The sequence below is a fragment of the Centruroides vittatus genome, unplaced genomic scaffold, assembly GCF_030686945.1.
Source record: "Centruroides vittatus isolate TY-2023 unplaced genomic scaffold, ASM3068694v2 contig_1051, whole genome shotgun sequence".
NCBI lineage: Eukaryota > Metazoa > Arthropoda > Arachnida > Scorpiones > Buthidae > Centruroides > Centruroides vittatus.
In genome coordinates, this window is record NW_027120680.1 from 303,194 (window position 1) to 321,675 (window position 18,482).

The window sequence follows — 18,482 nt, forward strand, 5'->3', positions numbered from 1 at the left end:
AGGAGTCGAGTCCGAACGTTATTTTATATTTATGGGTTTTGTCTCGTTTGATGTTATAATTTAGTTTGAGAACATTTTCTTTTGTTTAACGTTATATAACTTATTTTCATTATTAACTAATAGTAATCACAAACAAAGCAATCGTAATTTGTAATTATGACCAGAAAATACCAAAAAGCAAGCTTCTGGCTATTGGTGCTTTTTGCCACAGTGGCATAATTTAGAACTAATGCTTGAACAGGGTTTAGATGTTTGTGCGCAGTTCTCGCATTTGCACCAGAAATTCCTTTCTCATTTCTGCATAAATGATGTTGCGATTGTAAATTCTGGTCCAAAAAGTTCGTTTTCACATGTTTTTATTTTGTTTTGGTTTTCTTCTCTCTGTATATTTTGTTCTGTTCTTTACTTGGTTTCTTTATTTTTTGTAGAACATAACAGTAGGCTAATAAGTTTCAGGATAGTCAGCCATTCAATAAATGTAGGAAGAGTCTATTTAGAAGATATATGGTGGTCTCTCAAAAAAAATTGAGAGAAAAATCACATGTATATTTACCATTCTTTCTAATGAGTTATCTACTTATTGGGGGAGTTCAAAAATGTTAGTGGTGAACTTTCTCTTTTGTTTTTTTTGTCACACTCCAGTCATTGATTCGTAGAGTACGTTTTTTTTTATCTACTTAAATTTTGCAAATTAAAATTTTTAATTGGTTAAAATTATTAATTAGAAAAAAGTTTTCAGAGTCACAGAATTATTAAAATTTAAAACAAGAGATTTCATTAAATAAAAAAATCCAGAAACAAAATGCATAACTTTCTTGGCAATAACACGACGACGTAATAGAACAAATTTAAAATTAGCTTGTGCTGCCATCGTTTACAAGATTTTGTTAAAAATACAACTTTTATAGTATTAATAATTACAAAACTGCAAATAGTTTAATTTTGAGGGTAGAGACAAGTTTTATATAAAATTATAAATGCTAATAAAGAGTAAAATCTTCACAAAGTCCGACTCCACTAGAGTTATGACACTCGATCCGGTGGCGTAGCGAACGTAACGGGCACCCGGGGCATGACACTTTATTGGCACCCCCCTCCCCCCAAAACACATAGTTTGTCTTGGTGACCATTTGGGCACCCCTCTGTGAGTGGCGCCCGGTGCATGATACACACCCACTTTGATTGTATCTTTGTATTATTTTTATTTTTTTATTTTATTTTATTTTATTTTTTCTGTATTATTGTTGTTTTTATTTACACTGTATGTGGTATTTTAATTTGCCATATCTATGTTCCTATGTATTGTAATCTACTCTTATCATTTGTCGCGCTTGCACCCGGTTATGTTATACTACAGTATCGGGAATGTACCTTTTTGGTATTTTATTCAATAAATAACTAACTAACTAACTAAAACCCCCTTGCACCCCCCTCACTATGCCACTGACTCAATTCCTATCTATTTTCCCACTCCTCGATCTATAACTATCAAAATTTAATAGCATCAATGCCCTTTATACATAAGCTACTGCATTTAATTTCGTTTCTCAATCATTACCCCATCCTAAGATATTAAACAAAATAGATACCAAGACGTCGAATGTTTTTTGCCATTTTTGGATTCGAGTCATCTCAAAACATGGAGATTTGAAAAAAAACTCGGAGGGTCAAACTTGACACGATTCCAATATTTTCCAGCATTTATACATAACAAGCTGGGAAAGTAAAACACTGTTTTTATCTATTATTCATCAATAAATCATTTTTATTTATTAATCATTTACAGCTTTGTAATCTGTTACAAAACTATAAATTTAAATTGTCCCTTAATAAATTTTCAAATTTTATAAAATATTAATACTCTCGAACAAAAATTTAATTGGTAATTTTGTTACACTATCAAAATTATTAAAACAAAAATTAAAAAATGTTAGTGTCATTTTAAATTATGTTTGTTTATCATTTTTTCACTTGGTTTTCATTTTAGAATGGTTTATTAACAGCAGCCCTCAAATTGAAGATACGAAGGTTAATTGTGAGATGCTCGTAAGAAATAAAAATACCGTACTTTGAAAAAACGTTTTGTCGATGCTAGACTGTGCACTTTCAAATTTATAATGTTGTGTAACTAACATTTTTTAAACCTCAAAACTCATGTAATAAAATTAAGTTTTCAACCTACAACAAAACATTATGGGCATCACAATTTTAAGTATTTAATTAAACATTAATTAATGAAGTAACGTGACAGCTTGGTGGTAGAAAAAGTGATGTATTGCCGAAATAGTTGAGGAAAAGCGACTAATTCACAATAGTGAGAAATATGAGAATAGGGATCTGTTTCAAGGGTCTGTAATGCAGGTTTTTACATTAAATTTTGTTACTTATTAAACAGGTAAATAGAAATTAAAAAATGTATATTTTATTCTAAATTTAATGTTTTACATGACATTGACAAATACTTTCATTTATCTATATCACTTTTTACTTTTTAAACGCGGTAGATATGTTCCTTGAAAATACTGCGTTATAGAAGACACCAACTTAATACAAAAACTGGGATTCAGTTCTAAAAAGAGAAAAACTGCCTTTTATGGTGTAACATTTTCATCATTTTTTAAATTTATGTACATAAAAAGCTTAAATAAAATTCAACATCATATAAAAACTAAAAAGATTATGATTTCGAGTCAAAATCAAAAAGAAACATAATGTTATGCTCAAATTCAGTCCTCATCGTCACTTATTATAGTTGTTCGAGAATGTTTGACTGGCCTTATTTCAAGATCTGAGCTTGTTCCATCAAGTTCCACTGCACTTATGTGATCCGTTGCAATTTTTCTGTTATGTGAAAGATAATTTGTTTCTAAATACCCTAAACCGCGTTGTAAAAGTACCGCATTGTAAGAAAATTTCCGCATTTTTCCAACCGCGTTGGAGCAAAAAACGCGTTGTAAAGGTACCGCGTTGTAGGAGGCCTACCTGTACTTTCATTTATCTATATCACTTTTTACTTTTTAAACAATGTTAAAAGATATAAAGTTGTTTTTACAATTTAAATTTCCTTTTCAGTACATTTTCTGTAAATTTAGTATGTTTTCTGTCAAGTTGTATTACACAAATTTACCTAAGGCAACAGGCCTGTGACATATGCTTCCTCCACCTATTGACTGATACAAGAACGAACATTGCCTATCTCTCCCTGACAGCATTTAAAGGATTGTGGGTATCAACTTTACAGTAGATGAAGGCAGTACCCAGTCCTATCCTCATTGCAGGAGCTGTGAAAATCGAAAGTTTTAGCCTTGCATCAGGCACGGGTACAAAATGTGTGTACAGTACGTTAACATAGAAATTGAGGAGAATTGCATTTCTGCTATGAAAACTCAATAACAAAATACATTTAATAGTATTTTAGAGCATGCATTACCTAGAGACCTACCTTGCATGCCTTTAATGCAGAATACAAAGACACCTACATTTTATACATGCAGATTCATCTTGACGCATCTGTATGCAGAACTCCAAAAGGATGGTGTATTTATACCATTGACATAGTTGGACATACCCCAATGACCAAAATTTCATAGGTTAAATGCACCCTGGCTATCATAACAAAACATTATAGATGAAACATTTTACAAAGAGTATTTGCTCCTATCATTCTACAATATTCATTTAAGTATTGTATCTTAAAATCACAAATACTGAATTTTAAATATTTAATTTACTATACTTGCACCCTGTCAGACAAAAAGATCAAACTTATCCAGATCTTACAAACCACAGAAGCAGCCATATTGAAACCAGCTTGAATACTATCAATATCTGTACTTTGAGCTACACATCAATGTATTGGTATCAGCAGCTTAATTTTAATTTTAAAGTGCAGTTTCCCCATGGATAGGTACAGTACACTTACCCCACTTTTTCTTAATATTTCCATATATCAAATTAAATAAATAATGGAGAATTTACAATAATCATAATTTATAAACATATTAAATCAGAAATAACTTTCTGAAAGCAGTAACATACCTTATTCACTATGTCTACAGCTTTTTCTCTTACTTTCACATCCAAAGGATGAGGCATCACGACAGAATATCCATACATGGCCAAAACTCCATTCGGTACAAGTAACCTATCGACTTCATTATAAAATTTATCTAGGTCGAACCAGTGGACGCTCTGGCTGGCTGCGACGAGCTGAATGCTTTCGTTCTCGAGCTTCGTGTCTTCGGCAGAGGAAACTCTGAAAATTGAGAAATCCTAAATAATCTTGCCAATAATAATAAATTAAATCCAAAGCTCTTCCTCTAATTTTTAAGTTCATTTATGCAGTTATATAACATTTGTTAATTTTACTTTATATCACGTTTTTATTTATTAGACAAACAATAGTGTTAATACCTATTTAAAACGGGAAAAAACCAATATACAGTCAAACCTGTTTTTATGCGCTCTTTTTATGTGCGATTTTTATTTGTGCGATTTTTTTAATGCGAATTTTTAATTTATGCGGTTTTTTTTGTGCGATTTTTTATTTGTGCGGTATAGTTGGCGACTAGTCTCGTGCGATTCGTCATGTCTCACGTTGACTTATTATAGCTAAATAAACTTATTATAGCATAAATGCACTTATTATAGTAATATTATTGCATGAATATGCGAAAAATGAAATAATTTACTTTTTAAGTCAACAAAACACCACCTGGACAAAAATATGTAAAACAGACGATAGACCAGACGATGCAGTCAAGTGCTGACATCTGTTGTCAATAAATTCTATTTCGTACGGTTTTGAGTTATTTTCTATGTGAGACTTTTTTTATGCGGTCCCTGTTGACCGCATAAAAAAAATATTTTTTAATTGTGTTGCGAAAACTATTTTTTACAGCCATTCGTGAAGTTTCGTGCTATTTTTTTAATGCGGTCCCTATCCCCCCGCATAAAAACAGGTTTGACTGTAATATAATTATATAAAATTAATCACATCATTCCAAAAATCAGTAAAACTCTCCAGGACATTAAAGCCCTAAATTACTGGGAGAAACTTTAAATAATTAAATCCAATATTATAATTATAATTCAGATCTTGTTTAAAATGTTTAAAAACTTCTTACGAAAGATTTTTCAAGATACTATGGATACGAAGGAGTCGATATTTATTACACGTTTGATGTGGAGATAAAACATTTTTAGAGATGACACATATTAGCATCACATCTTACACAACTGTTTTTAATTTAACTATAAGATTATGCCAGTGCAATGTAATCTTTAAATTAAGCAAATTTCAAACATTCAAAAGCTAAGTAAAGGAAATCTGGTTACTTTTCAAGATGGCATTCTACTGCTTTGGGAACCCAGGATCAAATCTAGACAAGTTAAAAAAAACCCAGGAATTCTTCATTGTGGTCCATTTGGATATGTTGGGCTCTGTCCCTCACCACCCAGTTACCTCTTTGAGGTCCTGACCAAACTCACAATGGGTTTGCTAAAAAGGCCCTCTTGGTGCTCACAGGGTAGAGTGAGTTAAAAAAAATTGAAGAGGTTTTTTTTTAAATGTCAAATTCAGACTTTCATACTAAAAATGTATGGAAGTCTGAATTTGACATTTAAAAAACTATTTGCAATAATATTTATTGCCTATGTTCTGTTGAATCTATAGTTCTAACATTTTATGAATTGCAATATATTCATTGTAAGGAAACTAGAAATTTCCTAATTTAGTAAAAAGTTTATAATGCTTTTTAATTCACTGGAAACAGAGTTCTCGTTATAACACAATTCTATTGCTTAATGTTTAGTCATTCGACTTCTGTAAATAATTTCTAAAAATGTACTGTACATCTGAAAATCCAGCAACTAGATAACAGCTAAACTTTCCTGAAAAGTATATAAAAATTGAGTGTGGTGCAATCTGTTAATATAAAAAGTTTTTTAAATAAATTAATATATTACTTATTATAATGGCAAAAAGCTTAATTTTGAGGATAGAGATGAGTTTTATAAAAAAATTGTAAATGCTAACAACAAATAGAATCTTCATTAAGTCTGACCCTACTGGAAATATGACACATCGTTCCCTCTATCTTCCCACTACCTTGGCCTTTAAGCACCAAAATTTATCATCATCAATGCCCCTTATACACAAACTTTCCTGCAAAAAGTACAAGAGTTATTAAGCTACAAAGTGGGTGAACAGAATCACACCCTCCACACAAACATCTCTTCATACAGAAAAATGCCCCAATTATTTTTTCATTTCTCAATATTTCAAGGTCCCAAATCAAAAAATATAAAAATTTTGCAGTGTCATTTTTTAATCTTTGGCCATGCTTTTATATAAAACAGTTAAAAAAGTAAAAATTGAAATGGTCTGTACATTTATAAATATGGTAAATTTTATAATGATACTAATATAAAAAAATTATAAAAGGAACAATCTTTTTTTGTGAAAAATTTAAATGTAATGTAGTAAAACAGTATATATATTTTTTTTTATTTAAGTAAAGATTCTCAGAAGCTTGAGCATTCTTGTAGCAAAAAAGAAACAACCTTCCTTACTTCTTCCCAGCAATAATTTTTACAATTACTATTGCCTGAGAGAAAGATGGTTGTGTCTTGTTTGTTATTTTTTATTCGTAATGATGTTATTTTATAATAGAATTAAACATTTTATAAATTCATTAAGGGAGTAGCTTAACATTTTATAATGCTTATCTTCTGAACAGTAAGAAATTGCAATGCAAATCTAAAACTCTATAAAAATTAAAATAAAAACAAAAATTGGTCTATAAACAGAGATCTCAAATAATAATAGAAAAATTAATTTATCAAAGTTTAACTATATTTAAATTCTAACAGCAATTAGAAAAATTTTGAAAATACAGTGTTTTTTTTAAACTGACGGTACTCGGAGACATCTGTAGAACAATCTAACAGCCGGATTGTCGCCAAATTTGGGAGAGTGACTAAGGACGACGTGGGAAAGAGATTCCGCGAAGAAAAAAGTAGTACCCAAATTCACCGGTAGGGGTGGATTTGGCGCTGTTGTAGCGAAACAGCTAAGAATTTGCTGAAGCTTCACAGACTGCACTTGTTGAAGGTTCACAGGGGACCGTTGCTGTAGTAGCAGCGCCTGGGGAGTGGCACGACAATTGGAAATGACGCCTTCGACGGTATGGCAAGTTCTGCGAAAAGTTCTCAAGTTCTATCCATACAAATAAGCCACCTGCAAGAATTAAAACCAAACGACCATGCTACACGGTTGACATTTGCTCTGACATTTCTTGCCAGGATAGAGGTGGATGATGCTTGGCCGTGGATAATTCTCTGGGGAGACGAGGGCCATTTTTACCTGAATTTAGGTAAAATGTCAGAGCAAATGTCAATCGTGTAGCATGGTCATTTGGTTTTAATTCTAGCAGGTGGCTTATTTTGTATGGATAGAACTTGAGAACTTTTTGCAGAACTTGCCATACAAATCAAAGGCATCATTTCCAATTAGTGTGCCACTCCCCAGGCACTGCTACTACCAGCAATGGTTCCCTGTGAACCTTGAACAAGTGTAGTCTGTGAACCTTCAACAAATTCTTAGCTGTTTCGCTACAACAGTGCCAAATCCACCTCTACCGGCGAATTTGGGTACTAGTTTTTTCTTCGCGGAATCTCTTTCCCATGTCGTCCTTAGTCACTCTGCCAAATTTGGCGACAGTCCGGCTGTTAGATTGTTCTACAGATGTCTCTGAGTACCATCAGTTTTAAAAAAAAAAACACCCTGTATATTTATTAAATGAAAAGAATGAATAAAAAATGGCAATTTTCAGTTAACTACCTGCTTACGTAACATCCTATCATGTAGTTTTCCATTATAAAATTGACACTAAAAGTTAAAAAAAATACAATCAATAAATGAAATTGGAAAAAAGTATAAATGCTGATTTATATATGTTATTGTAGAATGCTAAACAGACCAAGAAATAAATCAGTTTAAAAATAAATGTATAAATACTTCAAATTAATAAGATACAACAACCTACACATAATAAGTCATGATATTTTACGTATATTCAAATATAAAACTTGTAATTTGTTGCTTTATAAATGCAACAAATTATTTGATAAAAAATTTTTTTAAACATTCACAAAAAATAGAAGATTGTCATAAATAAATTGAGTAATAAAAAAATAAATTTATAACAAAAACTTTTATTTGCATTTCTATAGAGTAGCCACATTGATAATAAAAAAGTTGATTATTCTAAATTACAAATCTTAAAGAAATTGATAAATACGTTCAATAATTTATGAAACATTAGAAATGTGTACTTTTAAAGAATTTGTTACAATGCTTTTTTGGAATTAAGAATTACTATTGTTTAGTATGTTAACACAAATAAAACTACCGTATATTTCTGCAGATATGACGATAGTTGAATCGTAAAAAAAGGCCCCCAAAATCTGGGGTTGTCTTATAGGAAAGATACCAAAAAATTAGATTGAAATTTATATAAATTAAAACCATTATAAAAAAACAGACAAACCATAATTATTTACTAGTAGGGAGTAGGGCACGTCCACAAAATAGAATAACCCGTACGACATTTTTGTGAATAGTCGAGGTCGTTACCCGAATGCCCGAATTGGTCCGAACGTTTGCAACAATAGCGAGGCAGAAAATAAAATTTGTTCGTTTGAAAAATTACGAATAGGACATAATTCCGTATACGCTGTACGGTATTGTTATCCAGACGACGATCGCCGATCTAAACTAAATTCATAGGCCGTCGATAGTTTGGGGGTCGTCTTATAGAATAGATATATGCTAAAACTATAAAACTTTGACAAAAATTTATACCTCGTCTATTCTGCAGAAATATACAGTATTCAAATTTTAATGCCAGCAGTCCTCAACTTTCGAACTTACTATAACATATTCCTAAAAATTTGTGCAAAAGTCAAAAATAGTCATGATTTTTTTTCCCCTCGAGTTGAATTAAATCGAAAAAAAAGAGTGTGCATTATAATCGAGAAAATGCGAGTATCGTATTAATCTTTAAAATATTAGTATTAAATCTGTCTTATAAAATCGTGACGATTCCTGTCGATCGAGTTATCCAAAAAGAATAAAATACAATACCAATATAGCTCTATCGTTGAAAAAAAATTCGCTTATTTTTGCCCACTTCGAGTTTCGCTTAGTGGAAATGGCTAAACAGTGCGCAAAATACGTACGGAAATGCAGTATTACAGCACCACCCATACTGGACGATCACCCGTCTAAAAGACCACTTTTTGAAGGAACCGTGGTTGGTCACCATAGATGGGTTTTACCGTATATAAATTCATACATAATAAAAAAATATAATGTTCCACTTTGGCTTTCTTTTATGCAATACAACATACTGAAATAATTAAACATTACACTGAAAATTATAATCTTTATTTTCATATGTTTTTTTCTGTGATATTCTTTCATCATCATCTAATTGGTTATCAATAAAATCTGGCTACTGTTAATGTTGTTTTCAGTCTTAGCCACTAGGTTATGTCACCTTTTTTAAAACAGAAACAAATGAGTAGAGTCAGGGTGTCCAAACAAAAAGTTTTATTAACACAAACAGTCAATGTTCTTGCATCCCTTCTCTACCAACACTTGGGTTAAAGTGCAAACCAACTCTGGACAATTTTACACTGTTGCCACCACTCTCCTCTCTTAATAAGATTTGGACTTTTTCTAATGATAGATTAATGCTACAAATATAATATGAATAACTATTTCTTAGAAAGTAATTGATATTTAGTATTATTTTATTTGCCTTCTTTTCAATGGAGGTACAGTACATTATCTACTTCTACATTTTCTCTAACAGCTATATTATTTATCCTGAATTAAAACATTCTATTTCATTCCTAGCTGTAGGTAATTCGGTGTTATTTTTACTTGTAATGATAAGTGATGTTGGATCATATAGATTAGGTAATGGCTCAAAACAGATAGAACCGCTCGTATGGCAGGATTCAATAATGATGGTGTGGTCCACCCCATTAAATGTGCAGTATACTGCTTATTAGCTGCCACTTTTTTTTAAACACTTTCAATAGCCTATAACATAGGAGATCATAAGTTTACTAGAAAAGTATATCCTTTGAAGTAAATATACTGTTTTAATATTAGTCAAATATCATGACAGAAAATATATACAATAAATAACATAAAGAGATAATTTCCTAACTGCAATAAAGAATATACTCAACTAAGGAAAACTCTGAAGTTAATGTATGTTATTTACAATTTAAGTTATACTGTACAAGTATCTAAAGGAAAAACTACAGCCATCTCTCAAAAGTGTGAGGGCTCTTTTGAGGAATGGCAGCAGAGAGGAAAAAAACGACAGTTGTTTTTGTTTATTGGAGTCGTGAGCTTAATTCCCAACAATAACATACACGTTTGGTATTTGGGAGTATCTATAAATGTAGATTTTACTATATTTATGTAATGTATTAAACTAATTTAATACATGGAAGTGGAGATTAGTAGGATGTTAAGTCTTGATTCGAAACAGGGTTCTAAAATATAATTCAATCATGCACTAGTATAAATCTTTCCAAATTAAAAATTATAATTAAAGTACTGATTTCTTTCCTTAATCTTTTATAATACTTAAAATAACATAATTGCACAATACATTAAGCCATATTTAAAAATACTTTTCATAATTTTCATTGTGATAAATATTATTTATATGAATAATAATCTTAACTTTTCATATTCTACTTATTAAATTTTTTAAATTTTTATTATTATTCTACTTTAATATTATTAATTTAAAAATATTAACTAATGACAACTTATAATCCTAAATGCATTTTTTACATTTACACTTGCTTTTCGATTGTTCTAAGGTAAGAGCTTATCGACAAGGAAATGACAAAGAGAATTTACTTTAAAACTTGTGTGGTTTTTCCACTGCCAGTATAACCCTTCTCCTCAACTGCAAGATATTTTTTTTTATAATTTGCAACACTTTTTCTTCTTTGGAGAAATTTTGACACACTCGACGCATTGCCGGTCACCGTTTTTCCGACGTCACAGACAAACAACTCGAGTGGTCGAAAAACTCCTAAAAGAGGAGAGTAACAGTGAAGAAAGTAATAGCAAATGTTTTGCCAAGGTTTGTTCAAATGGTATTCAGAATTGATCATCATTTTTGCAATACATTTTAAACTGTTTGGCTGTTTATCATTGTTTAATGTAAACTCTGTCTCTGCAATCGGCAGATTTTGTCGTAGACTAAAATTTTGCTCCGTTGCTAGTGGGCAACAGAGCAAAAGTATATTTCTGTGCAATTGTTTTGACAGATGCATATAATAACTACCGTATTTTACGGACTATAAGACGCACTTTTTTCTTCGAAAAATTGCCTCCAAAATTCAGGTGTGTCTTATAGTCCGTAGCATTTTATAGGTATTTTTTTTAAAAAAATTGCTTAAAAATTAAGGTGTGTTTTATAGTCTGTAGCGTCTTATCTATATATATAAAAATGAATGTATGTCTGTGTGTGTGTGTGTGTGTGTGTGTGTGTGTTTGTCCTTCATGCATTACCATACCATTTATCCGATTGCCATGAAACTTTGGAAGTTGTTTAATACACTCCCACAAAGGTTTCTGCATATGTGAAGACCACCATTTCCCCCCTTTCAAAAATATATTTATATATGGATTAAGGCTTTATGTCCAAACAGATGGCGCCTAAACTTCCGACGACCTAAGTTTGCTTCTCTGTGAGCATTGTTTTTCTGTGAGAACGGACTAAACCAGATCATTTTCTATCTATCTATATAAATAAAATATAACGTTCGTTTGTTCCTACCGATTCCTTTGAAATTTTGACACTACGTTGCATTCGAATACGCACGTGTTTTTATATAATACACATGTCGAAATTCCCCCACTGGGGGGAGAGGACAGGATTAACGCTTACTGTGAAGAACTCGGCTTCTATTTATACTATTTTACATGCGGTTTTTTGCGTTTTTAATTGCGTTTTAATAGGTTACGTCAACAGAATATACACTAAAAAGGGATTTTTCGATATTCCCTAGCGGGAAAAGTGACGGATTAAGGCTTACTGTGAAGAACTCGGCTTCTATTTATACTATTTTACATGCGGTTTTTTGCGTTTTTAATTGCGTTTTAATAGGTTACGTCAACAGAATATACACTAAAAAGAGATTTTTCGATATTTCCCAGCGGGAAAAGTGACAGGATTAAGGCTTACTGTGAAGAACTCGGCTTCTATTTATACTATTTTACATGCGGTTTTTTGCGTTTTTAATTGCGTTTTAATAGGTTACGTCAACAGAATATACACTAAAAAGGGATTTTTCGATATTCCCCAGCGGGAAAAGTGACGGGATTAAGGCTTACTGTGAAGAACTCGGCTTCTATTTATACTATTTTACATGCGGTTTTTTGCGTTTTTAATTGCGTTTTAATAGGTTACGTCAACAGAATATACACTAAAAAGGGATTTTTCGATATTCCCCAGCGGGAAAAGTGACAGGATTAAGGCTTACTGTGAAGAACTCGGCTTCTATTTATACTATTTTACATGCGGTTTTTTGCGTTTTTAATTGCGTTTTAATAGGTTACGTCAACAGAATATACACTAAAAAGGGATTTTTCGATATTCCCCAGCGGGAAAAGTGACGGGATTAAGGCTTACTGTGAAGAACTCGGCTTCTATTTATACTATTTTACATGCGGTTTTTTGCGTTTTTAATTGCGTTTTAATAGGTTACGTCAACAGAATATACACTAAAAAGGGATTTTTCGATATTCCCCAGCGGGAAAAGGACGGGATTAAGGCTTACTGTGAAGAACTCGGCTTCTATTTATACTATTTTACATGCGGTTTTTTGCGTTTTTAATTGCGTTTTAATAGGTTACGTCAACAGAATATACACTAAAAAGGGATTTTTCGATATTCCCCAGCGGGAAAAGTGACGGGATTAAGGCTTACTGTGAAGAACTCGGCTTCTATTTATACTATTTTACATGCGGTTTTTTGCGTTTTTAGTTGCGTTTTAATAGGTTACGTCAACAGAATATACACTAAAAAGGGATTTTTCGATATTCCCCAGCGGGGAAAAGGACGGGATTAAGGCTTACTGTGAAGAACTCGGCTTCTATTTATACTATTTTACATGCGGTTTTTTGCGTTTTTAGTTGCGTTTTAATAGGTTACGTCAACAGAATATACACTAAAAAAGGATTTTTCGATATTCCCCAGCGGGAAAAGGACGGGATTAAGGCTTACTGTGAAGAACTCGGCTTCTATTTATACTATTTTACATGCGGTTTTTTGCGTTTTTAATTGCGTTTTAATAGGTTACGTCAACAGAATATACACTAAAAAGGGATTTTTCGATATTCCCCAGCGGGAAAAGTGACGGGATTAAAGCTTACTGTGAAGAACTCGGCTTCTATTTATACTATTTTACATGCGGTTTTTTGCGTTTTTAGTTGCGTTTTAATAGGTTACGTCAACAGAATATACACTAAAAAAGGATTTTTCGATATTCCCCAGCGGGAAAAGAACGGGATTAAGGCTTACTGTGAAGAACTCGGCTTCTATTTATACTATTTTACATGCGGTTTTTTGCGTTTTTAATTGCGTTTTAATAGGTGACGTCAACAGAATATACACTAAAAAGGGATTTTTCGATATTCCCCAGCGGGGAAAAGTGACAGAATTAAGGCTTACTGTGAAGAACTCGGCTTCTATTTATACTATTTTACATGCGGTTTTTTGCGTTTTTAGTTGCGTTTTAATAGGCGACGTCAACAGAATATACACTAAAAAAGGGATTTTTTCGATATTCCCCAGCGGGGAAAAGGACAGAATTAAGGCTTACCGTGAAGAACTCGGCTTCTATTTATACTATTTTACATGCGGTTTTTTTGCGTTTTTAATTGCGTTTTAATAGGTGACGTCAACAGAATATACACTAAAAAAGGGATTTTTCGATATTCTCCAGCGGGGAAAGGGACAGGATTAAGGCTTACCGTAAAGAACTCGGCTTCTATTTATACTATTTTACATGCGGTTTTTTGCGTTTTTAGTTGCGTTTTAATAGGTGAAGTCAACAGAATATACACTAAAAAGGGATTTTTTGAAATTCCCCCCATGGGGGAAGTGTTACACATTTATAATAGATGCATTTTGAGCCACAACAACGCGTGGCCGGGTCAGCTAGTAGTCCATAAAATACGGTATTTTTTGTAGTAATATACATAGGAAATTTATTAATGCTATAGTGTTGAAAAAACAATCACTCTCAATTTATTTTGACTCACCCTCATACATGTTATACGTGGAATTCTATTCCCAGCAAGCCAAAAAGAAAAATTATAAAATCTATTAATAAGGCAAAAAATATTTGGAATTTTTATAGCATGTTAAAATCTTTTATGCATTACAATGTAGATTAAACAGAAACGAGATGATAAAAATTAATTTTCGTAAATGATATGTAAATCATAAATTTGGTAACATCAAAACTAGCAAAAAAAAAATGTATCCGTACAATAGCTCAATTTTTATTTGTCAAACGAAAACGTGCAAAGGTCCGAATACGGCGTACGAAAAGTAATTTCGTAGTATAAAAGAGCAACTCGTCCGACATTCAAAAATTTAAAAGTCCGGTCGAAAATGTACTCGTACCGTGCATTTTGGTATTGATAAAAATAGATATTTGTTAATCTCCCTTGTTTAAAGCTGTTTTAAATGTATTTTGAAAATCTGATAACATTTTTTAAATAATGATTTATGTTTTTGTACAGGTGCAATTTTAGTTTATTCTAATGCTATGTGATATTTTGTTAACTGATAATACTTATCACATATATAATGATTCAGATATGTAATCTAGTCTTTCAACTATTGAAATTTTAGATAAAACTACTTTAATAAAAGAACTATTTCCATACTCACTTGTACTCTACATTTGTGAATTTATTGTTTTTAATTGCTTCTTCAATCTGTGCCTGGCTTACGTCAATACCGGTTACTTTTTCAAAGTGCGAAGCAAACAGTGCCGTGCTCTGACCGGATCCGCATCCGATATCTAATGCATGATTCAAAGTTGTAATCTATCATTAAATTTAAAATTATTAGAATTATTGATAAGAAATATATAATAATATAATATAAAGAAGTTTAGAACTAAAGAAATCAAAATTAAGGAAAAGAAATACGAAAAACCGACACTTATAAAATATTACAAATGTCGATGTACCGAAAAGAATTCGACTGTACGATAAATATCGCGGAAGGATAATATATCGGAAAAACTAGTTTTGTTTTATATAACGATCGAAATCGAACGTCTTTGGCCAAACGAAACAGTTAATTAAATTTTTCTCAAAATTTCTGAGAGATTATAATTTTTAAATTTTGATTTGAAAATTATAGCTTTCATATTGACTATAAATATGTGCAAGCTTTAGTTTAATTTAGAATTTAAAATATTTAATGGTAAACTGTAGTCTTCTTTGGGGTAATCTTGCCAACTCCCAAATACTGTAGTCGATTCAATTCCGGGAGTAAAAAATTCTGCAAGATTTGACAATTTTACTCTCGGCAATATTCAGATGTTATCCTTTAGTCTGTTTTAATATATACTCAATAGTTAACCATCTCGTCGAGTAAATAGGCAAGGCCTCAATTCAGAAGTTGGAAAATTTAAAATGTTTGCCAAATCCCAGGAGTGTCCAGAAGATTGGCAACCATTCTACGGAGATTATATATAAGGATAGTAGATATAGCCAGTAGTTAACTACTAACATAATTAAACGACGTAGTTAGCTACTAGTTAACGTGTTTAGTTTTAACTACTCTAATTAGTTTTCCTTTTAAATTAATTATAGTGTGAAGTTTAGGGCGACAAGTACAAGGTCCAGCGAGCGGGATAGTACAAATAAGTAACTAGATTTAATTCTCGTAACAAAGGAATTTATTTTCGCTCTAAACAGGTTCTTTGGATCCCAACAACTACAAGTGATTTCTATACACACACACGTTACAATCTATCCTAACAAACAAAAGATCGAAGAGCATGACATCTATATGCGGGCCGAAACTTACAAACTAATTCTTATGCTAATTATAACTAAGGAAACAAGAGAAGATGGAAAATAGAAGAAGAAAAAAGGTAGAAATACCCGAGACTTTCCTGTTTTTTCAAAGACTCGGGTGAGATACTAGTTTGATGCTTTTCTTGGGACGTTGCTCCTCGCGTTATCTGTCGGCACTCCTTTCAATTTCTTTCACTAGCTTCCTCGGGGTGAACGTAGCCTTCGATCGTCTAAAATTCGATCGGGTGGCTACCCTAATTCCGCCCTTATTCTTCGGAATTCGAGTCCAAGTCTCTTTTTCGAAACCTAGCAGTCTCCGATCATCGTACTAGCTATCCGGTGCCTTCCTTCTCTCCGTCCGTCCTCGTCGAGAGTTCCGACCAAAAGCGTCTCTTCCCTTTGTTCGTCGGCCCCGGGGCCTTGCCTCACCTTTTGTTTACGTACACCTTTCTTGGAATTGGTAATCCCACCCAAGGGATAATGAACCAGAAAGACAAAGCAAGAAAGTTCTAGAAGGAGATGAGACAAAGAATAGAAAAAAAGGATACTAAACTAAACTTAAATTTATATTTACAACAAAAATATATAGCATACAGCTACAATAGTATAACATTGCTTTGGCAATCCAACGTCGAGTTCGGTTAAGCCATTTTACTCGTCTTAAGTAGTTATAGCGTTTGAAATTTTTATATTGCCGGTCGACGAAAGTCGATTCAAATAAAAGCAACCGATCGGGTATCGACGTTTTGCCACGCACGCGTATAAAAAAATATACGGTTTGTTATATAAGTATATTTTTATTTTGTTTTGTACTTGCATCGAGTTATTACTTATTACTCTACTTCTTAAAACGGTTGGCAGAAATTTTCACGTAAAATCAGAAATTTTAAGAAACAACGTCGTTAGTTTTAGCACGTTACGCTACCGACAATGCATTTTTAGATTACCACATTCGCCACGCCGCTTCTGCAGAATATCCATTTTCTTGGTCGGGACAAATTTTAACTAGAAGATGCAGAACGTCGGACGAAAAATTCTATTCTCGAGATGCGGGTCGTAAAAGAAATAAAAACGTTAAACGATAAGGACAAAATAAAAACGTAACTATACTTTTAATCCGTCGAATTTTTGATTCTCTATTTCCGACGGTATAAATGTCGTTAACTAGTAGTTTCGATTATTTTTATAAAAACGAAGCAAGTACATAGTTAGCTACATTGCCTTTTATGCTAGTTAACTACTTTTTACCAGGTTAGTGCCCGTCGTTAAAGGACGGTCGTACGTCCGTGCAAACGTCTACCGTCGTTACAAAACAGATTCGTCGAAGAAAAAAAAAAGGATAAACCGCATCCTTTTTCGTTTCGATAAACGACGAGGACGGTTTAGCTAAAGTAAAGGACGTCCGGCAACCCCACGGGTCCGCGAGAAATCCGGATTTAGATCCCGGCATATTTTTCGCGGCAGTCCGCTCCAAAAACGCCAAGAACCTCCGGTTTCCACGCTTCTCGCTCGGGCGGACATTCGAACGTTTTTGCAACGCGCCCGCCACGACGCGGACCGAATTACGTCGCCGGCCGGGTGCGGCCCGTCCATCCGTCCGCAGAGCACTCGACGTTATATAGTTTTACGGGAAACGCGGGCACTTCGGCGCAAGCGACGGCGGGCACCGAAGCACGGGTCCGGGCCGGCCCGGACCGAGGCAGAGCAAGGAGAATAGGCAGTAGTACCGATCGGCGGTAAAAACCGACCTTTGTAGACGAATATCCGGCCAAGGGTGGCACGTACCGTACAAGTATAGCTAACTACATTGACTTTTTGTAAGAACAAGGGAGGGGTCTATAATTCTGGGGATGGCAAATCCCTCATTCCGAGTTCACATCTTTCCTCGATTTGTATATAAGTCGATACGTAAGAAAGTACTCGAACGATCGTCTTACATTTATAAAGTAACTCGACACGAGGAAGTCCTCGCGCGGCACTCACCTTTTCTTTCAAGTATTGAATAATTTTTTCGGCCACGGCCGGCGGAGACCGTGGCCGATATTTTGCGTATTCCGCCGCGTGTTTGTAACCTTCGAACAATCGACGCGCCATTTTCTCGTCGTATCGCGCGGAAACATTGGCCGATGACCGATGACCGATTACGAACGACTGGTTATTTTTTGCTTGCTTGCCGCCCTCTGGCGGTGAAGTTAGGCGTTAGCTACGTTGGCTATTTCGCCCCGTGTAGTCGTTTTTCCAGGTATGCGAGTGGAGTTGGTTGGAGGAACAAATGGCGATCTCGAGTTGAAGTACTTGAAAAGTCTAGAAGAAACGTTTCACAAAATCGGTA

The 18,482-nt window shown here is 33.4% G+C and overlaps 1 protein-coding gene across 3 annotated transcripts in view; it reads right to left on the reverse strand.

The window, feature by feature from the left end:
- The window catches only part of LOC136971397 (putative methyltransferase DDB_G0268948), a 298,490-nt gene extending 280,213 nt beyond the window's left edge, over positions 1-18,277 (reverse strand). For all 3 annotated transcript variants that reach the window (XM_067265864.1, XM_067265849.1, XM_067265857.1), the window contains exons 1-3: positions 18,134-18,277; positions 15,009-15,166; positions 4,039-4,255 (exon numbers count right to left, since the gene is read on the reverse strand). In XM_067265864.1, the coding sequence (XP_067121965.1) occupies positions 4,039-4,255; positions 15,009-15,166; positions 18,134-18,244 (486 nt within the window). In that variant the 5' untranslated portion in view covers positions 18,245-18,277. The remainder of the gene's footprint in view (positions 1-4,038; positions 4,256-15,008; positions 15,167-18,133) is intronic.
- Between the last annotated feature and the right edge of the window lie 205 nt (positions 18,278-18,482).